Raw genomic sequence first — 21131 nt, forward strand, 5'->3', positions numbered from 1 at the left:
AGGGTGCAAGTGGAAACTGGACTACTGTAGGTCGAAGACCATCAAAGAGGAGAGGAGGAAGGCGGGTTAGACGGCAGCGAGAGAGAAGGAAAGGCAGGAGTGTGGAGGTTAGAGTAGAGACTCTGAACATAGGGACAATGACTGGTAAAGGCAGAGAGCTTGCAGACATGATGGAGAGAAGGAAGGTAGATATTCTGTGTGTTCAGGAGACCAGATGGAAAGGAAGCAAGGCCAGGAACATTGGAGGTGGATTCAAACTGTTCTATCATGGTGTAGAGAGGAAGAGAAATGGAGTAGGGATAATCCTAAAGGAACAGCTTGGGAAAAGTGTTGTGGATGTAAAGAGAGTGTCAGACAGGATCATGAGCCTGAAGTTGGATGTTGATGGTGTAATTTTGAATGTGGTCAGTTCATATGCACCACAGGTTGGTTGTCAGTTAGAGGAGAAAGAGGAATTTTGGAGTCAGATGGATGAGGTGGTAGATGGTGTCCCTAGAGAGGAGAGATTGGTGATTGGTGCAAAGATTAGAAATGAGCAGATCAGAGGGACGGTGAAGGTGGAGCAGTTTGGAGATAAAGCCAGAGAGGCCAGGTTGAGATGGTTTGGACATGTGTTGAGGAGGAATAGTGGATATATTGGGCAAAGAATGTTGGAGATGGAGCTGCCGGGTAGAAGGAGAAGAGGTAGACCTCAGAGAAGGTTTATGGTTGTAGTGAAGGTGGACATGGAGATGGTTGGTGTGAAAGTAGAGGAGGCAATGGATAGGGCAAGATGGAGGCAGATGATCCGCTGTGGAGACCCCTAAAGGGAGCAGCCGAAAGGTGATATTGCTGTAAGAATACAAGAACATGCACTACTCGAATCTGCTTCTCCGTGCTGTTTTACCCCGTGTCAGCTGGTAGCCCCCTCTCCATCACAGTGAGGTGTTAACTGCTACCGAGTTCACACATTCCAGAGCCAAGAGACACAAATACAGTGCATGAAATATGTGAGTCCAACAACCCATAAAGCCAGTTTGGACTATTATAATAATACATAAAACCAGTTTTATTAGACCAGATTTAGAAAATATACAAACAGGTGGATTTAGTGAGCGCAGCTATCCTCAGATACTCAGACGCTTCAGGTCCCTGTGATAAAGAACACGTTGATGTTCTGGTGTGTTTGGCAGGTTTTTTACTTTTATTTAAACTATTAAAGTAGAAAATGTAGCTGTTTTGTAAGTGGTGGGGGGGGGGGGGGGGGGTTACTGATAAACATTCAGGTTTCTAGTAAAGAAAATTGGCTTTTTAACAGAAAACGAATGTTAAATGTCTTTAAACATGAATCTTTTCTTTAAAAGCTAATAAACTCTCAGCTCCACTTTAATTGGACTGCCCCCAAAATGATTAACGATCTATCTGATCGTTATCCGTTGATCAGGGTTAGGATTTGTACCAGGGTTAGGTTCAGGACCAGGGTTAGGAATAGGTTCAGGTTAAGGATGAAGATTAATGCTGGGTTTAAGTTTTGAGGTTGAGGTTAAGGTTCTGGTTATACTTAGTACTAGGGTTAGGGTTAGGTTTGGGTTTTGGGTTAAAGTTAGGATTAAGATTATTAGCAGGGTTTAAGACTAGGATTAGGGTAGTTTTTAGGTTTTGAGTTGAGGTTAAAATTTGGGTTAAGGTTAGCACCAAACTGAGTTTAGGACCAGGGTTAGAGTTAGTTTTAGTTTTAATTGAGGTTAAGGTTAGGGTTAAGATTAGCACCGAGCTGAGTTTAGGACCAGGGTTAGAGTTAGTTTTAGTTTTAATTGAGGTTAAGGTTAGGGTTAAGATTAGCACCGAGCTGAGTTTAGGACCAGGGTTAGAGTTAGTTTCAGGTTTGGGTTAAGGTTAAGGTTAAGATTAGCACCAAGCTAAGTTTAGGACCAGGGTGAGAGTTAGTTTCAGGTTTGGGTTGAGGTTAAGGTTATGGTTAAGATTAGCACCGAGCTAAGTTTAGGACCAGGGTGAGAGTTAGTTTTAGTTTTAAGTTGAGGTTAAGGTTATGGTTAAGATTAGCACCAAGCTAAGTTTAGGACCAGGGTGAGAGTTAGTTTCAGGTTTGGGTTGAGGTTAAGGTTATGGTTAAGATTAGCACCGAGCTAAGTTTAGGACCAGGGTGAGAGTTAGTGTCAGGTTTGGGTTGAGGTTAAGGTTAAGTTTAAGATTAGCACCGAGCTGAGTTTAGGACCAGGGTGAGAGTTAGTTTCAGGTTTGGGTTGAGGTTAAGGTTAAGATTAGCACCGAGCTAAGTTTAGGACCAGGGTGAGAGTTAGTTTTAGTTTTAAGTTGAGGTTAAGGTTATGGTTAAGATTAGCACCGAGCTAAGTTTAGGACCAGGGTGAGAGTTAGTTTCAGGTTTGGGTTGAGGTTAAGGTTAGGGTTAAGATTAGCACTGAGCTGAGTTTAGGACCAGGGTGAGAGTTAGTTTCAGGTTTGGGTTGAGGTTAAGGTTAAGATTAGCACCGAGCTGAGTTTAGGACCAGGGTGAGAGTTAGTTTCAGGGTTGGGTTGAGGTTAAGGTTAAGATTAGCACCAAGCTGAGTTTAGGACCAGGGTGAGAGTTAGTTTCAGGGTTGGGTTGAGGTTAAGGTTAAGATTAGCACCGAGCTGAGTTTAGGACCAGGGTGAGAGTTAGTTTCAGGGTTGGGTTGAGGTTAAGGTTAGGGTTAAGGTTTGCATTGTGTGATGTGCACTACCTAACAAACACAATTCCTGATCACCACATTATTTGCTCCACCTGACTCTGATTGGTCCACATGGTTGTCAGGGTCACTGGTTGGTGCCTCAAGTGGTACTGAGACACGCACCAAGTCCTTTTTAAGTATATTTACAACAGCAAATTCGGCAGTAGCTTGGCTCCATTCGGTTCTTTCATCGTTTGAAGTATACTGTCAGTGTTAAGATGAGGGGACAGAGTACAGTGAAAATGAGGTTTGGTAGATGTTTCACTGATTGTGAGTTACGTGCGAGGTGAGCATCTACAGTGGGCTATTCACACAAAGTGCTGCCACACGTTCCAATTTATTCTCTCCGTTTATCACTATTTTCTTTCGTTCAGTCCACCTTTTTATAAGGTCCTCTGCCCTAAACCCTTAAAATGATGGTTCTTCAAGAGTTCTTTGGTAAAGAAAATGGCTCTGTATAGAACCATGAGCTCTGAAGGAGCCCTCTGCATGATTAAAGTTTTCTCTGCATCATGAACACGTTCTTTGGATTGACGGAGAACGTGTTGTACATGGTTCTGTATCGAATCCTTTGGAAAGGAGTTCTATATAGCACCAACAAGGCTTCCTTTTTATTACGAGCTTGACATCATCACAACAGAAGAACCCTTTTTTGGTGCTGTACAGAACCATTTTCTAAAATGATCTATAAAGAAGCATACACAACACGTTCTCCTTCAATCTGAAGAACCCTTTCCTGATACAAAGAACCCTTTAATCATGCAAGGGGTTCTTTGACTGCTCATGGTTCTACACAGAACCATTTTCTTTACTAAAGAACCCTTGAAGAACCTTCCTTTTTTCAAGTGAATACGGTCTAAGTATATTATGCTCTTCTAGCACAATCAGAGATGAAGGCCTCGGCTCAGACGAGGCCCGCAGGGTTAACGATAACTCTGTCATGCTTACAAAGCCGTAAGTAATGAGTCATGTGGACAAACAGTGAGTAAAGGTGATTAAGGTAGACCAGCTGCCAAAGGCAGGAGGAACTGGATATTACACACGTATCCAGGAGGAAAAGGGAGGAGGAAAAAGGGAGGCGTCTGGATTCCACAGCACTAAGTACTCCTCTTTATCTATTGCCACTAGTCCAGTTATTTATTGGAGGAGGTCTTGCGCAGTGACTACATCTAAGATGACTCACTGCTCCCTGCTTAGTTACATTAGTCACGAAATGACAACCTAAAGGAGAATTCCACAGAAGTTCTGCACAACTGAATGGTTAACATCCGCAAAATCACTGAGAGGTTTAGTGTGAAATGCCCAGTGCTGGACAGTAACTGAGTAACTGAGTAACTGAGTATCTGAGTAAATGTAATTAGTTTCTGTACTTTAGTATTTTTGGTGTATCTGTACTGAAGTTTCTCCGTTCTGGGCGACTTTTTCCTTTCACTCCACTACATTTCAGAGTCTAATATCCGACTTTTTCCTCCTACATTTTGAGAAATCTGTGGTTCCTTTTGGTTTCTGTGTGTATAAAAACGTAACATGTCAAAACGAAAGAAGCGCAAAGCCAGAGCACCAATCAGGGCCCAGCGGTCACTTTGTTTAGAGCTGGTTTTGACCTGTTGGTCATACCGACCCAGTGCAGCACGCGGTTCAACGTCAGCGCAGCAGCGTAAAACTTTGGGAGAGTCTGTTCAACATAAATGATGAACTAACCTAACTTTGTGTAAATAGAGCTCAATATAGAAATATGTCCACATATGCAGTCGAGACTGACGCGGCTTTTTTCTGAATTTCTACAAACACCATTTCATTTTATAGTAAATGAGTTTGGGCTGGTTTATGTTTATGAACAGACGCCTACAGATCAACATAGTAAAGGAGCTCATCTGTGATCCTGAGTTTAAAGCCAGTTTTTATTCAACTTAAACTTGGAACTAAGTTGTAAATAAATCTGAAACTGAAACTTTGCTTGTGTGTAAAAAGTGATTTCAGAGCCACTCGGTTCTCCCTGATGGAAACTGTTTACCTTCAGTGTTTTGTGCTTCTGATCATTTTAATAGACGTCAGCGTCACTAATTAATGACGTTCTATTAAAAGACTGGTTTACCAAGAGAGACGCTGGAGGACTTTCACCTGAAATGAGTTCATGAAGCCAGTCTGGTTATAAAAATGATAACAGGACATCAGAGCCAGAATTACTCTTTTAGTACTTTTACTTTATACTTAAGTACATTTGAAGGGAAATACTTTATAAGGGTTTATGAACTTCGTCCACCGCTGGAAATGTCTCGTTCTAGAGAAACTTAGTCATAACTGCTCATAGTGGTGGTGATAGGAACCAGACGTCCTCTAAAAGCTCCCTCACAGAAAGTTATGCCATGGAGTAGTTATGAATATGCTGTGTGATGTTTTACAGCATTTTTCTGAAAAGCCTATTGTAATCAATTTATTTCAAGCTATTCATGATGGAGGGATACATAAAGGGTGTTCAAGGGCAAAATAGTCCCCAAAGAAAGCTAATTTTTCAGATTTATGACTCTGTTACCATCATCAGCATTACTAATAAAACCCAGAAGGCTGTGGGTTCTACAGTAGTTTGGGATAGTAAGTAAAATGTCTTTATCTGTGTTGTTGGCGTTGAGACCCCTGGTTCCTATCAGCACCACTGTAAAGACACCTGATGTCTCAGGTTTCTCCACAACGAGCCGCTTCATCTCCACCCAACCTCAGGGACTTTGTTTGGACGTCTCAACCGCTGAAATCCCCCTTTTAGACAGCAAGGCAAGTGGTCAGTCAATGAAAGTCTGCGTGCTCGACTGGGAGACCTCTGGGGTTCTGTCCTGCGAGAGCGCGGGCCGTGCGCACGCGCGGGGGCTCGCGGGAGGTGTTTGTGGAGGAAATTAGTGCGCGCGAGAGCCTCGATTTGCTCATTAGGGCGCTCTTAGTGGCAGAAGCGGCTCGCGCAGTGTGGTCAGGCAACAGCACTGAAAGGCCACTAAATGCAGCTCTGTGGCGCGAGACACTCCGCACTGACGCGTCTTTAGAGTTTGCGCGTGAGACGCTCCTCTGTACAGCCCCAGAAAGCGCGCGGGACGCTTGGACGCCGCCGTTTTGCGCGCGGGACGTTACTCACAGCTGCGTCTGCGTCTGTTTACCTCTGCGCGCGAGACGCACCTCAGTGCTGCGCGAGCGCCTTTCCTGAAGGGGGTTGACCATGGCGCGCGCTGGGCCAGTGGACACAGCTCGTCCTGGACCTTACAAACGACGCGGACGCCTGTCGTGTAGCTAAGAAGAGAGGAGCTCGTGCAGGGCACCGTCTGCACAGGTACCTCGCCACGTGCGGCGTGCACGCGCGTCTGAGCGGAGGAGCTGTGAGGAATGGTCAACATGGTTTTCGCTGTCCGGCTGTGGCTGATTCTGGGTTTAATCAGCGTCACTCACGGTAAGAGCGCGTTTACAGCCATGTTGACTGCATTTGGCTTCCATGATTATACATGGTGTTTTATACACACACACACACACACACACACACTCACACTCACACTCACCGGTCACTTTATTAGGTACACCTGTTAAGTTGCTTGTTAACACAAATAGCTGATCAGCCAATCACGCGGCTGCAGCTCACTGCATTTAGGCCTGTAGAGGTGGTCAAGACGACCTGCTGAAGTGCAGACCGAGCATCAGAACGGGGAAGAAAGGGGATTTAAGGGGCTTTGAACGTGGCGTGGTTGTTGGAGCCAGACGGGCTGGTCTGAGTATTTCAGAAACTGCTGATCTGCTGGGATTTTCACCACAACCATCTCTAGGGTTTACAGAGAACGGTCCGAAAAAGAGGAAATGTCCAGTGAGCGGTCAGTTGTGTGGAGGAAAATGCCTTGTTGATGTGAGAGGTCAGAGGAGAATGGGCAGACTGGTTCCAGATGATAGAAAGGCAGCAGGAACTCAAATAACCAACCAGAATCTCTGAGGAACGTTTCCAACACCTTGTTGAAAGTCTGACATGAAGAATTAAGACAGTTCTGAAGGCAAAAGGGGGTCCAGCCTTTTACTAGCAAGGGGTACCTAATAAAGTGGCCGGTGAGTGTGTGTGTGTGTGTGTGCGTGTGTGTGTGTGTGTGTGTATATATAGATAGATAGAGAGAGAGAGAGAGAGAGTCAGTCATAAATCAGCCAGGATATGAAAGCACAGTGCTTTATTAATCCATTAATCCCACATATCTGATATTTTAAATTCCCATTGACTTGTTTGTTTCTCTCTCAGCTCTCTTGCAATATTTTTGCATTCTCTCACAAACCTTTTGTGCTCCTCTGCAGTAGTTTTGCAATTCCTTGGAAAATTTTTTTGCATTCCCAAACAGTCAGTCTGCTTTGATCGGGTGCCCACTGCTCACCAGCCTTCTGGACCAGGTTGACCACCGTGGAGCTTCTCACTGTACGAACAATGTGCAAACCTCACCGGCATGAACTGACCCTCCTGCTGCTGCTGCATAAACTCAGACTATCAAATTAACCATCGCTTCCCCTGTTTGTTTCCTGTTTTTCTATTTTACGGTCTGTATTAACACTGTTTACTGTCCGGTGTCGACCAGAGGAGATTGGGTTGCCATCACACCTCCTCCCTGCCCCCAAGCTTATTTATTAAGTTATTTATTTATCCATCCATCCATCCATCCATTTTCTAAGCCGCTTCTCCGTCAGGGTCGCGGGGGGGTGCTGGAGCCTATCCCAGCGGTCATCGGGCGGAAGGCAGGATACACCCTGGACAGGTCGCCAGTCCATCGCAGGGCAGGCAGACAGACACAGACAGTCACTCACACCCAGGGGTAATTTATGATGTCTTTGGACTGTGGGAGGAAACCGGAGAACCCGGAGGAACCCCACACAGACACAGGGAGAACATGCAAACTCCACACAGAGTGGACCCCGGTCACCCGGCCGGGGAATCGAACCCAGGCCCTCCTTGCTGTGAGGCAACACGCTACCCACCACGCCACCGTGCCGCCCCGTTATTTATTTATTTATTTATTTATTTATTTATTCATTCATTTTTTTACTAACTGGGACAGCCGTGTGTGTGTGTGTGTGTGTGTGTGTGTGTGTGTGTGTGTGTGTGTGTTAGAGCATATTGTAACTTATTTTACACTTAGAAGTCAAGAAAATATGTAATTTGACCATGGAGTGCCCAAACTTTTGCACAAGACTTCAGTGGTTTACGTTATCCCGAGACACATTTTCCTCTCTGATTGGCTGATAGACTAGAATAGCGATGTTGCGTTCTCTCATGCGCTCATTTTTGCTTTCTGTATTCAAGGCAGGTCATTGCTGTGGCCAGGAGACGCTCAGGACATCCAGTCATTTGAACTGACCAGTTCTGTTGGCCCAAAGCGAAATCCCAGCCAGTACAGAAACACAAAGACCCTGCTGAGTAAAGACGCCGAGGCTCATCAGACTCATCAAAGACCCAGACGCTGTACATGCTTCTCTTACAAGGACAAGGAGTGCGTCTACTACTGTCACCTGGACATCATCTGGATCAATACTCCAGAGTGAGTGCATCTATTATGTGTCCGAGTTATTTTTTCAAAACAGTTCGTCTCGTTTGCAGTCGGACTGTATATTTAGGACTTATTGCCTTTTCTGTTCTCTTTACTTTTCATTTACCTCTTAAACCTGAGGATGTAAAATAGACTTCACACTGGGGGGGTCAGACAGCCCCAACAACACGCCCTGACCCACACACTTTAACTGAGACATGCCCCTTAACATGCCCCTTGTTTGTAGTCTTAAAGGACAATGCCATCAATTTTATTTGCATGACCAGTCCATAAGGCAAATTAATCAGTAACGGCATGAAATAAATGCACATTTTTATTTTATTTATTTATTTATTTTTGAAAAAGACCCTCAAATTTACAGATCATGTGTTTTATGATCTACTCATATCACTATATGAGTCTATATAGCCACTATAAAGCCAAAAACCTCCGACGCTCTTTGTGTTGTTTTCTAAAAGTAATGTTTCCAGAGCAGATCACTGAAGAGACGCCGTCTGTCCTCGGTGGTCCCGAGGCGTTGAAGAGGTTAAGAATAAAGTCGTTTAGAGTGGTTTGATGTATTATTATTATTAAGGTCAACCTGTGGCAATTTCACAGCCATCCATGGTGGGTATCCAAGAAAGTGGAATTGGGCTTGCTCTCTGGATAGGACAGCCTTCCCACTCCCTTTCATCACTCAGCGTGATGACTACAATTACAGAGAATATGGAGTTTTAAATAAATAAATAGTTATTTAAGCCCAAACATTAAAAGCTCCCCTAGAAATCTGTTGGTGATGGAGAGATGTTATACAGCAAAATATTTTCTTCCCAGATTTACCATTTCACCATTATCATCATTACATGTCCAAACTCAGAGGCGCTCTGAGGTTCACTGTGTGATTGGGACAGTAAATCTAAAGGCTGGATATGAGCGGACCTCCTGTCACGCCTTCTGCCGGAGACGCCTCCTCCACCTGTCCCTTTTTGCTCAGATCACTTGAGTCTTTGAATAGCCCAGAGGACTCCAACTCCCATGAATCAGTGGGAGACCACGTGACTCTTACTCCATCAGCGTCAACCAATGAACATTCATTTCAGCGTTCCTCCTTGCCGGAATTCCAAACTGTCACACCTGCTTTTCATTACACATCATTAGTCAGCTAGTATACTAAACCGGGCTTTAGCTTAGAACTTTGATGTACTGCCAAGCATCAAAAAGTTCTTTTGAGTATGACCTGTTTTTCCGTATTTCTGCCCTGCATCCTTTTTCCGTATTTCTGCCCTGCACCGTTTTTCCGTATTTGTGCCCTGATCTGTTTTTCCGTATTTCTGCCCTGCCCCCTGTTTTTCGGTATTTCTGCCCTGCCCCCTGTTTTTCCGTATTCCTGTCCTGCCCCCTGTTTTTCCGTATTCCTGTCCTGCCCCCTGTTTTTCGGTATTTCTGCCCTGCCCCCTGTTTTTCCGTATTCCTGTCCTGCCCCCTGTTTTTCCGTATTCCTGTCCTGCCCCGTTTTTCCGTATTTCTGCCCTGCCCCCTGTTTTTCCGTATTCCTGTCCTGCCCCCTGTTTTTCCGTATTTCTGCCCTGACCTGTTTTTCCGTATTTCTGCCCTGACCTGTTTTTCCGTATTTCTGCCCTGCCCCCTGTTTTTCCGTATTCCTGCCCTGCCCCCTGTTTTTCCGTATTCCTGTCCTGCCCCCTGTTTTTCCGTATTCCTGTCCTGCCCCCTGTTTTTCCGTATTCCTGTCCTGCCCCCTGTTTTTCCGTATTCCTGTCCTGCCCCCTGTTTTTCCGTAATCCTGTCCTGCCCCCTGTTTTTCCGTATTTCTGCCCTGACCTGTTTTTCCGTATTTCTGCCCTTACCTGTTTTTCCGTATTCCTGTCCTGCCCCCTGTTTTTCCGTATTTCTGCCCTGCCCCATTTTTGCATGTTTCTGCCCTGCACCGTTTTTCCGTGTTTCTGCCCTGCACCGTTTTTCCGTATTTCTGCCCTGCCCCGTGTTTTTCCGTATTTTTGCCCTGCCCCCTGTTTTTCCGTATTTCTGCCCTGCCCCCTGTTTTTCCGTATTTCTGCCCTGCCCCCTGTTTTTCCGTATTTCTGCCCTGCACCGTTTTTCCGTATTTCTGCCCTGCCCCCTGTTTTTCCGTATTTCTGCCCTGCCCCCTGTTTTTCCAAATTTTTGCCCTCCCCCGTTTTTCCGTATTTCTGCCCTGCCCCGTTTTTCCGTATTTCTGCCCTGCCCCCTGTTTTTCCGTATTTCTGCCCTGTCCCATTTTTCCGTATTTCTGCCCTGCCCCGTTTTTCCGTATTTCTGCCCTGCCCCGTTTTTCCGTATTTCTGCCCTGCCCCGCTGGACATTGTATGAGATTTTGTTTTTTGAACTCTGGACTGGTGTTTGGCTACTCTCTGGACGTCCTGTTTGTTTTGGTGTTCTTGCTCTCTGGTTCTGACCCTCGCCTGTTCGGGCTACGCTCCCTGTACCTGCATCAAAACCTCAAGTAAACTTCAGCCTTGTCTGCAAGCGTCTGATCTGTGTTGACATCGTAACACTTCCGTCCTGGTTCCGATCACCACCACTCTGAAAAGAGCCCGTAGGTTTCAGACCACCGTGATGAATGACCGTTGACTTCGCTTTGATCGCTTTATACATAACTATTAAATCCTGTTTTAATTCTGTCAACAAAGAGCTCAAATCTGTCTTTCACATTATGTCAAAGCTCTGTTAGTCCGAAATGATCTGCATATCTGCAAAACATTATACAATTTGCTCACGGGCCTAATTCAATCATGTCAGCATGAAGCCCGTAAGGGTCTGTGTGTGGTGCTTGTATGAAGTTTCGAGAGTGAGGGACCTTCCCTTTCAGTGCAATTCAGTCTTCACTTCCTCACTCTCATAACCACATGGCTAACATATCAGGCTGGCTTTACGTTGTGAAACCTCCAGGCTTGAATATTTGCATGAAACTAAATTGCGCTGTGAAACCTCCTGCAACTCATTTAAAACGTAGCCGCAGTTGCAGGCATCTCAGTGTAACACAACAACGTTGGAGCACCTACTAGCAAATCATACTGTACTATATTTATTATAGAAATATGATCGCCTAATGCTTGCGTTTGTTTTGTTAAACTGTAGCGTGCTGGCCTAATTGAAACCATATGGTTCCTCAGTTTGGGCCTACCTCTCAGTGTTGTGCAAGCAAGCAAATGAATCAAAGTGCCCACAAGCAGCAAGTGGAGTGCCTTAATTAGTGCGGTACACACGTCTCCTGGCAACACCCTCTTAAAAGGTGCTGACCATGAGTTGTGTTGAAATACGACCCACTTTTGGGTTTGATTTTACAGATCAGGGCTGACTAGAAGCATTGTATTGAGTTTCTGAACAGAGCCTCCACTAAAGGTCCGTCCAAAAAAATAAATTCCGTCCGAAGGTTTTTACAAGTGCATTCCGGATGGTTTTTATTGCTAACAGTAAAAACATATTGCTCCAGCGGAAAGTACAATTAACGCAAGTCAAACATGCCAGTGTCGTTCTGTGTTCGGCTTGGAGGAGCCGTGCTGTTGGGTGAGCATTAAGTCCTGTCTCTGAGATGAGGCTGAGGAATCTCATTTAGGTCAAAGGAACTCATTTAAATTCGCCTTGTCTGCAGCTGAATTAATGAATAGAGCAGAGATCTTCACAAGAAAGACAAGCTCAGGTTCATTTACAGTAATTGGTTGGCTGAAGGAGGGTTTTTTAGCCACTCTTTCAGGTTTTGCTTGTTAGAAGTCTTGTTAGAAGTGCATGCCTTTCATTCTGACACATGTACTGTAGACTCTCAGAAACTGTCTATTAGTGCAATCTTTTTTATTGCGATTGTTACTGTCCATGGTGCTGATGTTAAACCTTAGGAACATTAGAACGTTTGGTGATGATCTCTGGAGAGAGCCGTGGAGTGTGAATTTTGGGTAAAACCACAAATCGTTATGTTTAAGCCAGGAACTAATGACGTTTAGGACCGTATCGGTGGTCGGCCTTTCCTGATATTGACAGGTTCCCTTCTCTGCTCTTTTGAATAAAGGTAGTCTGGATAGATGAATGTGATATGAGATCTCATCCAAAAGAGCTGGACGTTTCTTAGCAGTATCATTTCATCATTTCAGGTCCCCTAAAAAAACATCAAATCTCATCAAAATCAGCAGTGAAGCAAATGATGGAAAGAACTTCATGCAATTTTAATCATGGTATTACTGCTTCAATGCCATCCACTTGAGTTAAAGCAGATGTACCTCTTTAGCTGAGCAGATTGCTGGTCTCTACAGGACTCTGAACGTTTTAAGAGTGATGTGAATGATGCTGCCAATGTTATTTAAACCCTGATTTATGACACATCCTGGCTCATAACCCACTAGAGACATTGATAGACTGTCCTCCAAATGGTCTGTTCTGAGCCTTGTCCTGCTGGCCAGGGTACTGTCTAATGGAGAACATGAGGGCGAATGCCACTGGTCTGAACTCACAGGCATTTATAAGTCATGGTGGCCAGAGATCAGAGAGAAGCTCTCATAAGAGCATGGAACTTCTCCCAGATGAGACTGCTGAAAGGCTCTTGGCACTCATGTCCACCCCTGACTACAATCTCTGTGGACAGCATCATATGGTTTATCTCCAGCAGGTTGTCAATACGGTTTACTCCATTCAGAACACGCTGATTGTTTTCTCTTAAGCCTTGCTCTGATGGCTTTCCTACTCTTGAGGATTGGTGCCAGCGCCACTTATTGTCAAAAAATCATCCAAGTTGTCCTCATGATGTCTGTTCTGATTGTTTTGCATATTTTGCAAATGCCCTGTCCTTATTGAGGCTATGAAGTTCAAGGACGTGTTCACATTACCAGGTTAAGGCACAAATCTGATTTTTACCCTAATGTGACTCAGATCTGGTGTTTTCAGCACTGTGTGGACACAAATCTGATCTTCTCAAATCCAACCTGAGCCACTTTCATATGTGGTCCTAGATCGGATACGTATCCGATTCATGGCCATGCGACCTTAACGTGACGCTCAGATCAGAAATTCATGTGCTTTTTCTCCATCATTCAGCGTTACCATGGCAGCAGCGCCGAACAGCCGTTAAAGCCTGTAAACGGTGGAAAAGCAGCTCGTCTCACCTTTTCCTCCTCCGTCTGGCTCTAATAATGAAGCTGAGAGCTGATCAGAGTTAATGATCTTCTCAGCGAAGCTCGTTCTGCTCGTTAGTTTGTGCTGATGATGCAGCGATTCAGTCACGTGACGTTACTGAGTAGGAGGAGCTCATGAGGGTCATTTCAGGAGCCGGTTCATCACATTAATGACCGATTTGAGTCTCTTACCTAAATGAGTGAGAAGCATCGAGTCCGAGAGATCGGATCTGAGGAAAAAATCGGATTTGAGCAACGAGGCTTAAAATGTGAACGTAGCTTAAATGTCATTGGGCGTTCAAACTAAGACAGTCGTGCTATCTTGTTGTCTCTGTGTCAGTCATGTGGTTTTGTATGGTACTATGCAAAAGGCAGAGACCGCCCTTCATTTATTTAACTTCCAGTCAAAATGGCTTTTAAGTGATTTAAGTTATTGGTATTTTTGAGGAGATTAGATGTAAGATAATCCACTTGGTTGAGGAAGGGGAAAGTCAAAAGAAAATAAGCGGAAAAAACAGGAATATCTGAAACTGAATATCTCCTAACAGTGCAGGACCTGGTAGACCACCAAAACAGTCACTGTCAGATAAAAGACACTTGAAGCGTTCATCTTTGAGAGAGAGGAGAAAATCAAGCTGCTTCAGGTCTGAAAACATCCACAGGTGTTTCTGTCCTGAATGTGTTTGGGAAAATGCGACCAACTTTTAAGACTGAACTTTGAAGAAACTTTTAAGATTTCTTTGAAAAACTGAAAACAAGTCTCCTAAAAAGCTGTAATAAAGACAAAAGGTGGACACTAAACACTGAAACAATTGATGTTATATCAGAGAGCTTGTAGAGAGGAGAATGTCCACTCTGCAATGTCTTCTGGGTTTCTCAAACACTAGAGGGCGCTCCCGAATGAGTTCAAAATGAATGGGTTGATATGGAGCCTTTGAGCAAAATCATAGTTTATAAATGCTGAAACATCTTTAATGTAAAAGAATCAAATCATTTTCTGAACAGTATAAAACATTTTAACACCGCTGTTATATTTTTAAAAGCTTTTAAACTCGAGTCACAGGAGTTTAAACCGGCGCCTCATGACGTCAGTGAGCATGAACAGCCAATGAGCTGCTCCGCTCGCCAATCAATCATCATGCTCTGGCAGTAAAGCCCTGCCTCCTGCTGCCCAAAACCTGTTTGCTGTAAAAATGAAGGAAACATACAGGTGAGTTTTCTTTGTTTTTATTGAAACTCATCCTTCTACTTTCTAAAATTGAAGGAAAGTTCTGGGCGAGTGATTAGAAACTATTTTAACTCTTCGTTTTTAGCTGTTGAGCTCCATTCACTCCCATTCATTGAGAACTCACTCGCGGGCGCCCTCTGCTGTTTAGCAGTCCTGTTTTTTGATATAATGGGGGAAATAGGAAGCGGCCAGGCTCCTCATAAACCAGCTGTGGTTATATTTAGTTGTTGAGGCTTCTGGGGAGTTTGTGTAATTTTCTGTTAAATGTATATCTGTCTGTTTTTTTTTTTTTTCTCCAAACAAAAACTCAATGGCAGTTTTGACTGACATATAAAAGAAAAATGGTCTCTGACTTTTGCACCGTACCGCATGTTCTGGTATATTCTCCCGATTTCCCAGCTGTGCGCTTCTTGACCGTTACTGGCGTTTTTCTTTATGCCTTTGTTCTCTGCACTCGTACACACTCCTGTTCTCTGTCTCGAAACTGCCTGGCAAAATGAAAACATTCCTCCCCCAGTCCTTTGTGTCTGTGCCAGGGTTTTGTCTTGTCTTGCAAAGTGCCTGATACTTCTAATCTCAGCCCAATCAGACAGGGGCTAGTCAGGCCTTGGAGCGGCCAGTTTGTGCAGAATCTTGGTGGTAATATTGAGTTGCTTTTTGAAACATTAGTCAGTACTGAAGATCTTGTTAACTACAACCAGAACACTTCAGCTTTTTTTCAGCAGTTTTTCTACTAATACTACAGATGGAGTATTGAACATCTTTACAGGCTCTTCAGCCTTAAGCTCATACCTTGGTTACCAATTAGGTAAAACAGCATGAATGGCATCCAGTCAGTATTATATACGCATCATATCAGATGCAGATACTGTTAACATAACAGTGCGACCAGTCAATGATACTATAACTGCCTTCTTCTGGCCAAAAAATGAATAGCAGGCCAAAGATAATCCAGCATGTGTCTGCTGACTTTCTTAAGGACTGGATGCTATATTTTTAATATATTAGAAAAGCTGGGCTAAAAAACAGTGATTTAGTAGGTCCTGTTTGACCTTGATTAAAATAGAAAATAAGATAGAAAAAAAAGAAAATAGAATTAAACACTTTATTTGTTTTGCTTTTCTTTTTTTCTTTTTTAATAAATACAAATATCATTTCAAGTTTGATGCCTGCAACATGTTCCAAGAAAGTTGGGACAGAAGTACATGTACGACTGTATTACATGACCTTCTTTAGTCCCTAAATGATTAAGATGCCACTTGATCTTCGTAATGGTAACTTTACAGGAGAAGGAAAAATTTCCTTTAGTTTTAATGTAAGTCAGTGGAACCAGACTTTCTTCCAAGTAATTTTGGGCAATTTCTTTTTGTCCATCCTTCATGAAATTTACATACAATGTAAAAGGCAACAGGTATTTTCAAATTATGTCAAAAAACTGAGGTTTTTCTCCGACAACAGCGATCTGCTCAGTGGGAGACAGGTTGACTGATACACAGCTGGGCAGAATGTGGCTTGCTGTTGTCATATTGAAATAAGCATTGACGTCTTCTAGAAGGCATCACGTTGCCTCAAATTGTGTATATATCTTTCAGCATTAATTGTGCCTGCACAGATGTGCAAGTTACCCATGCCATGGTCACTAATACACCCCCATACTGTGACAGACCCTGGCTTTTGACCTTTACACTGGCAACAGTCTGGATAGCCCTTTTCTCTTCCTTGGCCCAGAGAACATGACGTCTTTATTTCCATAAACAATCTGTGAGGTTGACTCGTCACACTATAATCCGTGTTTCTATGGTGCATCAGTCCATTTCAGATGAGCTTCAGCCCAGAGAAGTTGGCAGTGTTTCTGGACGCTGTTGTCATATGGCTTCTGCGATGCATAGCACAGTCTTGACTTGCGTTTGTGGATGTGTTAATTAACAATGGATTTTCTCAGTATTCCTGAGCCCATGTGGTGATATCCATCACAGAAGCATGTTGGTCCATCTCAGTAATGCCCTCTGAGAGATCGGAGGTCACCTGCATTTAGCCTTACCCTTCAACACACAGAGATTTCTCTAGACTCCGAGAATCTCTTGATGTTATTATGCACTGCTGAGGGTGAAATGCCTGAAATTCTTGTAAACTGAATCTTTGTTTTTAAATTGTTGCCTCCTTGTTCATAAAGGACGGCTTCTTCCCTGGATGCAAACGACCATATCCTCTGTAGTATCAGGCAGAACACTGTCAGTTAAAGAGAGAATAAGGCATTTGTGTTAAGATCTTAGTTCACATATGCATGGATATTGTTTGCCTGCACCACACTGAGAGACACATGCTTTTTGGAACCTTCCAGATGTTGAAACATGAAACACGCAAACGTGACTGTAGTGTTCCTGTCAGTTATTCTCACACCAGCTTTATCCCTTTGCTCAAAAGCCAGTCGCACCTCACAAAGCATTGAAAAACAAATTCTTTGCTCCTTTCCAAGCAGTTCAAGGTGTTTTTCCTTCTACGAAAAGACGGCTCAACGTGGTTCTTAATCGAAGCCTTCTTTATTCTGACCTCAGTCCAGAACTGTTTCTAATCCACACATTGCTTCTAGTGAGTCAAGACCCTTAATATGGGCCAACCGTTTGAGTTGCTGTAGTATAGTCAACATTATTCATAGATAGATAAGACACAGACCTGTATGCTATAAAATGCAATGGCTGAAGCCAGAAAACGAAATGTTTCTTATAGAGATATTGAACAGTCTTTCACCAGCAGTGCACGGTAGATCACAGAACAAGTGTCCATCTGGACATACGACTGGACAAACAGTTTATTTAACATGAGCCTGGCCACTTAAGCCGCCACCCTATGTAATCCTTGCTACCTTAAATGGGAATTAAACTGCTTTTTTTCTTCTTATTTATTTATTTATTTATTTATTTATTTCTATCATTGTTATTTATTTACAATGAAATGGTTCGTGTTTAAACAAAGTAAATAAGAGTCTTTATAGGAGAAACTTACCAACTCGGAATTGTTCAGTGGTGGTTTAATGCCTCACGGTTATTACATTAAAGTTAGTACTTTATTTACATTACGAGGAATACGCTGTCTGATGTCTGAGACGCTGTTCTATGATAATTGTGAGGATGGTTGTGGCCTAAAATGATTTTTTTTAGAATTTATTTATGGTGGAGTAGCACACACAACGTCCTGAGACAAAGTAGTCTTGAAAGAAAACTTCCACTATTTTAACATCGCTGGCTTACATATAGCAGCATGTAGGTTCACTGGTGGTTTTGGGTAGTGAATGAAGTGGCTGCATTTGTGTTGTAAACATCGCAACCCCTGGTTCCTATCAACACTACTGTAAAAAAAAATTAAAATGAGAGAAATTTAACTTTAATTCCAGAATGAACAATACAAGTAGCCATCTGGATTATAGTACATAATTAAATTGATGCAAATTAATTACATTTATTTTACAAACCCAAGTATAAAAAGTTGGGACAGTATGTGACGTGCTGATGAAACCATACCATGAGAGACTCAGAAGCAGGCCGATCTTTAATGCACTGCAGTCTGAGATGTCGAAGGTCACAGGCATTCATTTGTGGTTTTTGGCATTTTGCTTTACGCAAAGATTTCTCTGGATTCCCTGAACCTTTTGATGATGTTATGCACTGTAGAGGTTTGACATATCTAAAATACTTACAATCCCTGACCAAGAATTGTTTTATTTAAACTGTTGGACTTCTTTGAATATCGCTGTTGTCAGAACAAAACCTCGTATCTCCATTTTTGTCGATTTTCAGTTTTTGACATCATTTGAAAATGCATGCTGGCCTTTGTGTTGTTTGTGAATTTCATGATGAATGGACCACAATAAATGGCCAAAAAAGACTCAGGAAAAATTCTGGTTCCATTGACTTACATTAAAAGTAGAGTAGGTTTTTTCCTTCTCCTGTAAAGTTACCATTTTGGAGATACGAGGTTTTCTTACGACAACAGCGAAATGTATTTTTGTTTTAAGCTTCAACTTTCTGGGATGGTCCTATTATATCTAGGCATGTTTGTATCAGCTGTTTAAGATGAATTTGAAAATTTTACAAGGTTTCTGGAATGACAGTTTACAGTTTACTACAGAAAAAGAAAACAGTGAAGTTGATAAAGTACAATATTACATATCTGGTCTTTGTACAGCTTTTGTCAAAATAGAGGTCAAAGTAGATTTTTAGATCAATGCTTTCTGATTGTATTTACATTTTACCTGCTGTCCCAACTAAACAGCTCTGTAGTTTAGGTGTCTTGTGGGAGCAGAGCTGACAAATATTTTACATGCACTGCACTGTAAATATTTTACATGTCCAGATGAGATTGCTGTTTGTTCCTCTGATTGGCTAAGATATAGTTACTCAAGTTGAGTGTAAAACAGGTTTATTATTGTTTTCAAATAGCTTTAGTTCATTTTAAGGGTGCATTATTAGTGTCAGTTTGGGTTTTATTTTCAGAAAAGTAAGTTTTCCTTTGTTTTTTGTTCAGCGTCAGTTTTAGTTTTTAACATGTTGAAAGCTTAAAGGGCAGGTTTGATAAGTCTACAGTATAATTAACCCAACAGTAGACAGGTGGCCCGGCTCCAGCTTTCTTTAAAGACATTAAACACAGCCGGGATCCACTAACTCAGTAATTCTGTTTAGGTTTGACTTAGTTATTGTGTTTCTGGAAGTGGTTTTTATCTTTATTACAGTTAGTTTTTTTTTTTTGACTGCTTTTTGTTTTATTACTAGTTTTAGTTCATGTTAATAACCCTGGTGTAAAGTGGGATGATTCATCATGCTTGGAAGTAGGTAAGGCGTGCCTAGCAGGAGTATAATGATTTTAGGTTTTTGTTTTTATTTTAACACTCTTTAAAAAAATCACTCATCTTTACTGACGGCACTAGTAGAGCTAAGCGTTAAGAAGCAATAGAATGCTTCATACATGTTCTTTGCATGCTCATATGGTTCTTCTCTATGATGAAAACTAGTTATAAATGGCACTTTTAATTTTTTTTAATGTTTCTTTATAGCAGCCAGAAAGGCTTTCACTATTGTTACGAGTGAAAAAAACATATTTTAATATTTATTAAACCTTTTTAAATGTAATACTTTTTGTTTTCATGTAAAAGACCGTGATCATTTTCACATGACAGCCCCGGAAACCCAAAAATGCCAAAGAAGTGGTGGCAGAGAATGAAACAGAAGGCTGACACAGAAGTGAAGGGAAAAGAGGGAAGTAAAAGGAAAAGAGACTGATGTGTAGGGAGAGACGGAGGTGTAAGAGGAGGACAGCAGCGTCAAGTCACCATAATGTCATGCACAAATCTTTTTGTTTCAAGTTTGCACTGCAAACTACTTTGGAAAAGCTGGAACAGAATCTGAATTATTTGTTGTTGAACAAATAGTTGTGTAAAGAAGGTGAAAAGTGAGTTTGACAAAGTTGTGCCAGTTACCCCTGCCATTTGCACTAACACCCCCCCACACCATCAGAGATGCTGGCCTTTGAACTTTGCGCTGAAAACAATCCGGACAGTCCTTTTCCTCTTTGGCCAGGAGGACACGACGTCCGTGATTTCCACAAACAGTGTGAAATGTGGACGCGTCAGACCACAGGACACTTTTCCACTCTGCGTCAGTCCATCTCAGATGAGCTCGGCCCAGAGAAGCCGGCGGCGTTTCTGGGTGGTGTTGATATGTGGCTTCGCTTTGCATGGCAGAGTTTTAACCTGAGTTCACTGACAGTGGTTTTCCGAAGTGTTCCTGAGCTCATGTGGGAATATCCGTTACAGAATGATGTGGGTTTTTAATGCAGTGCCGCCTGAGGGGTCGAAGGTCACGGCATTCAGTGTTGGATTTCTGCCTTGCCGCTTACCTGCAGAGATTTTTCCAGATTCTCTGAATCTTCTGATGATATTATGGACTGTAGATGATGAAATCCCTAAATTCCTGCAGTTGCACGTTGAGAAACGTTGTTCTTAAACTGTTGGACTATTTGCTCACGCAGTTGTTCACTAAGTGGTGAACCTCGCCCGTCCTCGCTTATGAACGACTGAGCCTTTCAGGGAGGCTCCCTTTATACCCAATCATGACACTCACCTGTTTCCAGTTAACCTGTTCACCTGTGGAATGTTCCAAACAGGTGTTTTTACAGCATTCCTCAACTTTCCCAGTCTTTTGTTGCCCCTGTCCCAACTTCTTTGGAACATGTTGCAGGCATCAAATTCAAAATGAGTGAATATTTGCAAAAAACAAAGTTTATCCGTTTGAACATTAAATTTTGTAGTGTATTCGATTGAATATCGGTTGAAAAGGATTTGCAAATCATCGTCTTCTGTTTTTATTTATGTTTTACACAACGTCCCAACTTCACTGGAATTGGGGTTGTAAAATGAAGAACAGTCAGTTGGTTTTGTTTGTACTACAGCAAGCTGAGCTGTAAATATTGAACATGTTTAATGTTTAATGATTCAGAATCAGGCTGGTCACGACTGAAC

The 21131-nt window shown here is 42.6% G+C and overlaps 1 protein-coding gene across 1 annotated transcript in view; it reads left to right on the forward strand.

Annotated features, from left to right (window-relative positions):
- Nucleotides 1–5914: 5914 nt before the first annotated feature.
- The window catches only part of edn3b (endothelin 3b), a gene marked incomplete at its 5' end in the record, with an annotated part of 20411 nt that continues 5194 nt past the window's right edge, over nucleotides 5915–21131 (forward strand). Inside the window, 2 exons of the mRNA XM_017715912.2 lie at nucleotides 5915–6141; nucleotides 8018–8248. Of these exons, the coding sequence (XP_017571401.2) occupies nucleotides 5915–6141; nucleotides 8018–8248 (458 nt within the window). The remainder of the gene's footprint in view (nucleotides 6142–8017; nucleotides 8249–21131) is intronic.

Source organism: Pygocentrus nattereri, chromosome 9 (assembly GCF_015220715.1).
Source record: "Pygocentrus nattereri isolate fPygNat1 chromosome 9, fPygNat1.pri, whole genome shotgun sequence".
Lineage (NCBI taxonomy): Eukaryota > Metazoa > Chordata > Actinopteri > Characiformes > Serrasalmidae > Pygocentrus > Pygocentrus nattereri.